The 8,300-nt window shown below is 43.4% G+C and overlaps 1 protein-coding gene across 2 annotated transcripts; it reads left to right on the plus strand.

Moving 5' to 3' along the window:
• Positions 1 to 1,215: 1,215 nt before the first annotated feature.
• Positions 1,216 to 7,776, plus strand: LOC100275780 (uncharacterized). Of its 2 annotated transcripts, none has more exons than XM_035961371.1 (15): positions 1,216 to 2,465; positions 3,872 to 3,933; positions 4,128 to 4,228; positions 4,355 to 4,434; positions 4,847 to 4,897; positions 5,035 to 5,109; positions 5,182 to 5,259; positions 5,431 to 5,487; positions 6,108 to 6,178; positions 6,261 to 6,360; positions 6,470 to 6,535; positions 6,700 to 6,762; positions 6,848 to 6,970; positions 7,041 to 7,199; positions 7,367 to 7,776. In XM_035961371.1, the coding sequence occupies exons 1-15, from the start codon at positions 1,302 to 1,304 to the stop codon at positions 7,433 to 7,435; spliced, it is 2,319 nt and encodes a 772-aa protein (XP_035817264.1). In that variant the 5' UTR covers positions 1,216 to 1,301; the 3' UTR covers positions 7,436 to 7,776. The 2 variants fall into 2 exon arrangements, with proteins under 2 accessions (XP_035817264.1, NP_001354309.1); NM_001367380.1 differs by having other exon boundaries at positions 1,696 to 2,465; positions 6,470 to 6,574; positions 7,367 to 7,654.
• The last annotated feature ends 524 nt before the right edge of the window (positions 7,777 to 8,300 follow it).

Raw genomic sequence — 8,300 nt, forward strand, 5'->3', positions numbered from 1 at the left:
CTTCCTATATTCTTGGGCCCACCTGTTGGGACTCAATACCCTTGTATGTGTCCTCCTTGGACTATAAAAGTGAGGGTACACTCGATATTAGGGACAGTTCGAACACACAAACTAGACACTCTTGCTTAGGTAATACAATAAATGGATATAGGGTATTACGCTCCAGTGACCTGAACCTCTCTAGACCCTCGCGTGTTCTTGCGTGATTGTGTGTTCTTCCATCTCAGCAGGCAACCTTCTCATCTTAGGTTTAGAACAGATGCAATCCATCATCCGACCGGAGATTTTTTCTCTCCTACATTATCGTTGAACGCCTCCCATGCACGATCCGACCTTTTTGCTCGATGCCCTGTAAACCTCATTTTTGCTTTGTTTCTTCATTATATTTATGTTTGGATTGGTCCTATCTTGTGTCTCGGACTTTTGTACGTTGTTATAGATCTTTAATAAGTATTTTAATATCTTGCTTGAGTTGTTAATCATTTTCATCACCACTTTGACTTTATATAAATCCATGTTGCATCCTTTAAATTATCTAAAATACTATAAATAATATTAATCCAAAGGGTTATATTAATTATCAAATGCCAAAACTTAACTATCAAATGAACCTGGGTCTATTTGTCTTATAATTTGGTTACATTTAACCTTTCTATTGGGCACCTAAATGCAGCACTACTTCTGAACACAATACTGTCGCGTCTTCCAGTAAAAAAACAGTTCACGCATGTAACATGGTCCAACTGCTAATGTTTGTCGGAGAAAAAAAAAGTGGATGCGACCTACACGCGTCGTCTAAAACAGCACTGCTTAACCGACAGTTTCTTAATCCAGGGTTAGAACATGCTATTGCGCGCACGCAGAGGTTCGAGATCCAGTTCTCGGATCATGTGCCATGTGCGTGCACGTGATGTAAAAAAAGAAATACAAGCGTAGTCTGTCCAGCAAAATAAAAACGAAAAAGCAGATATATACTCCGTATATATCTAGCTATTGAATGGATCAGCTTGGATGATACGCTTGTTGGTTCCTATTCAGTCCACATCGGAAAGCGAAAACCTCGCTTTACTCCTGTGTCCCGACGTTGACACTTGCACATGAATGAAGATCAGTGTCAGGCATTAAACGCACTCACTCCCTGTCTTCCGTTTCGAGAGAAAGGACTGCTCTCGGCGCTCACTAGTGTCCTTTTTCTAGCTTTTAATTTGATGGAATACTCTATCGGTTGTCTGTTTTCCTAATCATGCAGAGGCGCATTCCTTGTGCAGCCGGTAAGCTCTTCCACGTAAAGAGCATGGTGTATGTGTCTCTCTTGTCCTTCCTTCCGGCCGGCACGCGCCCCTCGCGGGTACGCAAGCGCAAGCGAGCAATCCCCCATGCACACGCATCCCTGGCTGGCAGATAAGGTTCCTCCGCATCTGGTGCAAGCGGCTGATGGCTGGCCCCGCCCACGTGCCCCATATGGCAGAAGTACCTCTCCTGTGAGCCTGTGGCCCCACACGTCGGCCTCCCACGCCCCCCCGCGACACTCTCCCGCCGTTAACCGCTCCGGGCCGCAGGACGGTTTGGTGAGGAGCCGACGCCTCCGGATTCCTCCACCTCGCGCATCCGACGGCTGCAGATCCCCCAATCCATTCTCCGTCTCCCACTACCTCCTGTCGTATAAAACCAGGGGCCTTTTTCACCCACTTCCCACTTACTCCTCCTCCCTATCTCCACCATCCTCCACCTCCGCATCGTCGTCCTCCCCTCCGGGCTCCGGCTCCGCCCCCACCCACCCAGCCATGTTCCGGACCTTCACGAGGCTTCGGGATGCAGCGGCGCCGCTAGCCGCCTCGGCGGTACGGCGGTGCTCAGGCGTCAGCGGCCGGATCCGGGCCGAGGCCAATTGCCCGCGCTGCGACGCCCACATGTCGGTCCAATTCTCCCTCCAGCAGCTCCCGGCGCCCCCTCCGGCCTCCGCCGGGGCCATTGACGGCGCCCAGCACCACAACCACGACGGGGCGGGCGTGTGCCCGGCCTGCCGGGGCGCGTTCCTGTTCCGCGCCCAGCGGATCGACCCGCTGCGGGGCGCCTTCCTCGAGATCCCTGCCGGCGTAGCGGCCGGCGACGAGGACGCGGAGAGCGGAGGGTTCGCCGATCGGATCAAGAGGATGTTGTCGGAGCGCCCGCCGGACGAGTTCCCCCCGCTGCCGCAGTCGCCCCCGATGCAGATGCCGCACTATCCGATTCGACGGAAGCCGCGGAGGAGACCGAGGGAGGAAGGAGGAGGAGGAGGCGGCGGCGGCGGTGGCGGTAACGGCAACGGTAACGGCGGGGACTCGTCCTCGGGAGGGGACGGCACTAGCGCTTCGCCTAAGAGGGAGTGGTGGGGTGGAGCCAGCCTCGGCGATGACCTGCCGACCCCTCGGGAGTTGTGCCGGAGGCTTGATGAGTTCGTCATCGGCCAGGCCAAGGCAAAAAAGGTGCCCCCGTATGTCCCCACTTCTGCCTCCCTTCCTTTTTTTTCCGCAATGCTGCGAATTTTGGTTAATGCAACTTATATCAGTTGAGTTAAACGATGCTATAGAGCCTAGGCCGTGTAGCTCAGTGCGGTTTCGTTGGTTCTGAATTGTGTCGAATTTCGGGATGTTAGGTGTGAATGCGGATCAGTAACCTCAACGGATCTCAATCTGCTTCCAAGTTCCAATATTAAAGTTTCTGCTTTTACAGCAGATGGTACAGGTGGAGATGGTTGTTGTAGTAAAATGGTAGTTGATACTCAAAGACATCACATTTCCTGCTTCTTTGGCATCAAACTGACAATGTTTCATTAGCTAGGGCCTAGGGGGTGCTTGCTTCGGACCCTGGACGTATTGTCTGGAGCAGGCACCGATGCCAAGCTTTCAATTTTGAATGCCTAGGGTTGGATGTGCTTGCCTGGCCATGACTCCAAAGGGAGGCTGCGGGCCAAACACCCGTAGACTAGGGAATGCACCCCTTTTGAACTGATGGGACTTGTATTATGTTATTTAGATATCTGATTGGGCTTGCCAGATAATTGATGAGCTATGGTGGAATTTTGCAAATGCATCACCATCACCCAAGGCAACCAGCATAGTTTCTTCACCCTATCCTAGTATTGGCATTGGGCTATTTTTTTTCTTCAAATTCTGATGTTAAAAGTTAAGTAGTAACTTCACATCTTGATTGATGGACTTTGGGTGGTAGTTCGCTACAGATTGCCATACTTTCTAGACTTGGTTGTGGAAACTTAACTTAGAAACTACATGGCTTTATTGATACATCAATAGCTCTATAATTTGTTATTGATGCAACTAATTGCAGAGGGTAATATCCTGTTGAGATCAGAGTATGTGTTTTTTTGTACGAGATATATGTGTTCTTATGGATAAGACGTGAACTAAATTAGCAGGTGTTAGTAATGTTTGTTTCCCCGAAGCAACCTCTAAAAAGGGCAGGGAGTAGGAAGAAATTAGCAACATAAAGGGTAGGCCCAGTGACGGGGGTTCCCAATCCCGCATGAGTGGGGTTTGGGAAAGGATAAACCGAGGCAAGCCTCCCCCTGGCAAATACGGAGAGGCTGCTTCGAACCCCTGACCTAGTGACTTAGTGAGCAGGAACCCCTGACCTAGTGACTTAGTGAGCAGCTCTCCATCAGACCTGCCCTTCGGCAATTAGCAATATGTTCACCAATTTCCGAAAAGAAAGTAATTGGTCACACATGTTGCTAAAAACGGGGATTATTTATCATGCATCCTTTTTCAATCATGGAGAGGAGTTAAATACATAAAAGTTCATTTACCATGATCCTTTTCTAAGAGCAAACCATAGTTTTCACATGCTTATTGCACATACTTTTTCCTTGCAGGTGCTATCTGTAGCTGTATACAACCATTACAAGAGAATATATAATGCAAATGTACAGAAAGAGTTAGTCTCTGTCCTTTAACTTACTTGCCTTAGTTTTGCTTTTTTAACATATCTCTGCAATATCATAAACAAGCTACTAAACTTTGTTACACATTTGCAATGGGCGACTCATAGGGTCGCATGCAAATTTAATTTGCTGATTGCTATGTCATACCTTTTTTTATCTCGCATGTACGTGTTGCTCTTGTATCCAGATTTGCTGGTAATTCTGGGTTTCCTGATGCTGGACATGATGATCAAAATATTGTAGAAATAGATAAAAGCAATGTACTCTTGATGGGCCCAACTGGCTCAGGTTCGTATTTCTTAAAAACTATCTTGCATACCTTCCATGCTTTGAGGATGCCTTGCACATTTATAACTAGAGTTACTATAAGTTGGAGCTGACAGTTAAATCTTTTTCCATCTTATCTTCTGCCAGGAAAAACATTGCTTGCGAAAACATTAGCACGTATTGTAAATGTTCCATTCGTTATAGCTGATGCGACATCATTAACGCAGGCAAGTTCATTACTGATTTACAAACATTGTTTTCTTTAGAATGTCTTGGAAGAGCCTCATTGAAATGCTTGAAATTGATTTCTGAAAATTCTCAAAACATGGCATTGCTGTTAACTTTATTTGTGCTCTTTCACTATTTTAGATTTCTCATTTCATGCAATTCTTCTGCATCATATGTTACCAGTACCTTTTGAGTTTATATGAAACGAAATTCTGATCAAGCATCTGTATACTAGGAACTGGCATTTTTCTTTATTATTTGCATATGTTCCTCCTTTTTACGATATTCAGCTGTTGTGGACCTGTGGCTATAAAAATTGCATTGAAGTTATATGGAGAAATTGGATATACAATACACTAGAATGTGTGAGTTTGAGTGGGAACCAAAACTAAAATTTGCTGCATTATACAGGCTGGCTATGTAGGGGAGGATGTAGAGTCGATACTTCAGAAATTGCTTGTGGTAAGTCTGGCTGGCTATTATGTGCCTTTACTCTAGTTGCTGAATTTCTTTTCACTTCATGTAGATTCACAAATAAGGAAAAAAGAAGAAAAAACATACTATTCCAGGATCCTCATGACATTCTAAATTTTGTTCAGGCTGCTGAGTATAATGTTCAGGCTGCACAACAAGGGATAGTGTACATAGATGAAATAGATAAAATAACAAAGAAGGTACTGATTTTTTTAATGTTTTGTTGGGTAGCTTATTCAGTTTTGAAATTTCTAAACAGTACCATGTTTCAGGCAGAGAGTGCAAATGTTAGTAGAGATGTATCTGGAGAAGGTGTTCAACAAGCATTGTTGAAAATCCTAGAAGGAACTGTAAGTTACTACAATTGCCTTTTTGTTTTGTGGCTGCAGAATTAGGAGTTTAGAAGCTATCTTTGATTCACTTTTTTTCATACTTTATAAGGATCTTTGATTGACTTTGACTGTCTGTCAAGAGACTACAGTAATGATCCTCTGTATGTTGCTTACTTATTCTTAATGCAGGTTGTCAGTATTCCTGAGAAAGGATCACGCAAGAATTCTCGCAATGACAGTATACAGGTTACATGCTCTATATGGTCTTTAATGAATACATGTGCCATATATCATATGGGTTAAATTTGGATTCAATTGAATGAAAAAGGATCTTTAAAACGTTCTTTTTTACGTCATAAGGACTCTGTACTACAGTACATAGTGAACAGAGGAAGTATTACCTCAAAAGCATTTCTTGACACCCAGATAACAGCAACACACGCTGGTTGTGTTAAAAATGTGCAAGGCATAAATATTGTACTCCCTCCGTCTTAAAATATATAAGGGATCTAGAGTTCAAAAATTGTACCAAAATACAAGTATTCTGGAGCCTCCCTCCTTTGTCTTTTTAGCAGCAAATATTGAGATTCCTTTTTAACTTGGCATCACTCAAACAGACACTCAGTACTTAAGGAAAATAACAACTGAAGTACTCCCTCCATCCTAATTAGTGAAGGACAAGGTGGTCTTTTGCCAGGATTCTTATTTCGTCTGGAAATCGCTTGGATACCTTGTATTTAAGGATGGAGGGAGTATATGTTTGCCACTTTGTATTTGCTTATATATTATGGGCATCGTAAATCCATAGTGGTACTTCACTGTTTTCAGTGCGACAATACAGAATCTTTTGAATCATGATACTGCAGATAGACACGACAGATATTCTTTTTATATGTGGTGGTGCTTTTGTGGACTTGGAAAAGACTATTTCTGAAAGGTATTACAGATTTCATGTGTAGATAGGTTATTCCAAAGAAATTATACACAGAAACTGAACCCTAGCTTTCGGCATGAATCAGGCGCCAAGATTCATCCATAGGATTTGGGGCACCCATTCGTACGAACATGAGAAGTTCTGGAGCTAGCTGTCCAATGGTTACCTCATCTTTATTAGAATCTGTAAGCATATGCTCGATTTCTTTTGCATCAATCCTACGAAACAGTCTTTAGTGTCTCAATAATTGTTCCTTGCATACTCATTAACGGGATAATCCAATTGCATTGGCAGGTTGAAAGTGGTGATCTTGTAAGATATGGTCTAATTCCGGAGTTCATTGGTCGTTTGCCCATTCTAGTAAGTTTGGCAGCTCTGAATGAAGGTCAGCTCGTTCAGGTAGCTCGTCAGCTGTTATAATGATGATGAAAACTAATTACTCAAGAAGCATCTCTTACATGATTTTCATAAAAAAAGTTATCTTGCATGCTGAAGCTCTTTAAAATGATTTTATCTGCTTTCAGGTTCTGACAGAACCAAAGAATTCACTTTCCAAACAATACAGGAAAATGTTTAACCTGAACAAAGTGAGCCCACACAAACTTGTTATTGTAACATATCTTGTACCAATCAATTTCTGATCTTATATTACACCTTTTGGTTAATAAACAGGTTAAGCTGCACTTTACTGATGGTGCACTTAGATTGTTAGCTAAGAAGGCGATAGCTAAAAGCACTGGTGCTCGTGGTTTAAGAGCCATCTTGGAAACTGTTCTTTTGGAGGCCATGTATGAGGTATGCCTCTTGAACTGTTACACAAGAAGAGCAAAGTTGAGCCATACATTCTGAATCTCCTGTTAAGCAGGTTCCAGACGAAAAAACAGGAAATGAGCGAGTTGACGCTGTTGTGGTGGATGAGGAGGCGATTGGTTCCGTTGATAGGCCAGGTTGTGGGGCTAAAATTCTCCGAGGGGATGGTGCATTGGACCAGTACATAACAAGAACCAATGTGATGAATTTACAGGTATGGTACCTGATGTCAAGAAACACTAATACCATGATTAGCTTAGGATTAGGAGATCAAGATCATATATACTTTCTACTCATTTTCATCTTTGTTATATCCTTGGTGGAATTAGGTCTGAAATGGAGCTTTCCTTTTGCTTTAATAACATCTGCTATGGAGTGCAGGAAACTAACGATGGTTTGGCCGGGGAGCTCGAGGAAGCGTACATGCTGTCTAGAATTGTTAGCTTGTAATTTGAAAGGCTGGGGAGGAAGCGTATATGCTGAGTTCTGACCAACTTCGTACATCGTGTAACATGTCTACCCCAACACAGGCCGGCTACTTTTTGCTCACAAAATCACCTGTACTCTGTCTCCATTCCTGTTAAGCTCTAACGAGCAGATAGATCCGGGGCACCTTTTCCATGTAAACAGGAGTTGCCTTTTGATTGAGCAACCGTCCTGCGGAGTAAATTGTTGCCCATTTTTCCCCGCTGCCCCCAACTGGGCAGCTCGATTGTGGTTGACAGAGTTGTAAAGATCATCAATTTACTGATATGATATGATAAGAAGGAGCACTTTCACAAAGCACACCAGATCAAATGTAGCTCGATTATCTGTCCGTTGGCAGGTTTCAGAACCTGATAGCAAATATGTTCAGTTCAGCCGTGAATATAGCATGTTGCAGAGTCACTAGACACACGGCTGAGATTCATTATTCAATGATTGCATCATGCATTCTGAATTTCTGATGTCTTGGACGTATGTTGCTCTAACTAGTATGAGCATGGGAGCTTTATAAATTTATTTTGATGGTTTTACATTTTACTTCACTTCTTCGTAAGGTCGGACTCCACTTCGTGTTTGGGCATATTGTTTTAACTTATATGGGCACAAAGAGTGACAGATTATAGTCATTTTATCATGGATTGGACTTTGCATCATGTCTAGAAACATGTTTGGGTTGGGAAGAGAGTGAATGATTAAGAAAACATGTAGGTAGAAATATGTTGAGAAAGTAACTTCGCTTATCAAACTATAATCTAAGGAGAGTTTTTTTTATCAAAGGCCCGCATATCAATATAGGATAGGTAAAAACTGTTGCTTAATCCAGTTTCCT

Source organism: Zea mays, chromosome 8 (assembly GCF_902167145.1).
Source record: "Zea mays cultivar B73 chromosome 8, Zm-B73-REFERENCE-NAM-5.0, whole genome shotgun sequence".
NCBI classification, from domain to species: Eukaryota; Viridiplantae; Streptophyta; class Magnoliopsida; order Poales; family Poaceae; genus Zea; species Zea mays.

Coding starts and splice junctions, on each gene's coding strand:
- LOC100275780 (XM_035961371.1), top strand. CDS start 1,302: ATGTGTCTCTCTTGTCCTTCCTTCCGGCCGGCACGCGCCCCTCGCGGG. Junction 6,179..6,260: donor GAAAAGACTATTTCTGAAAG/GTATTACAGATT, acceptor GGCATGAATCAG/GCGCCAAGATTCATCCATAG. Junction 6,971..7,040: donor TTTTGGAGGCCATGTATGAG/GTATGCCTCTTG, acceptor CCTGTTAAGCAG/GTTCCAGACGAAAAAACAGG.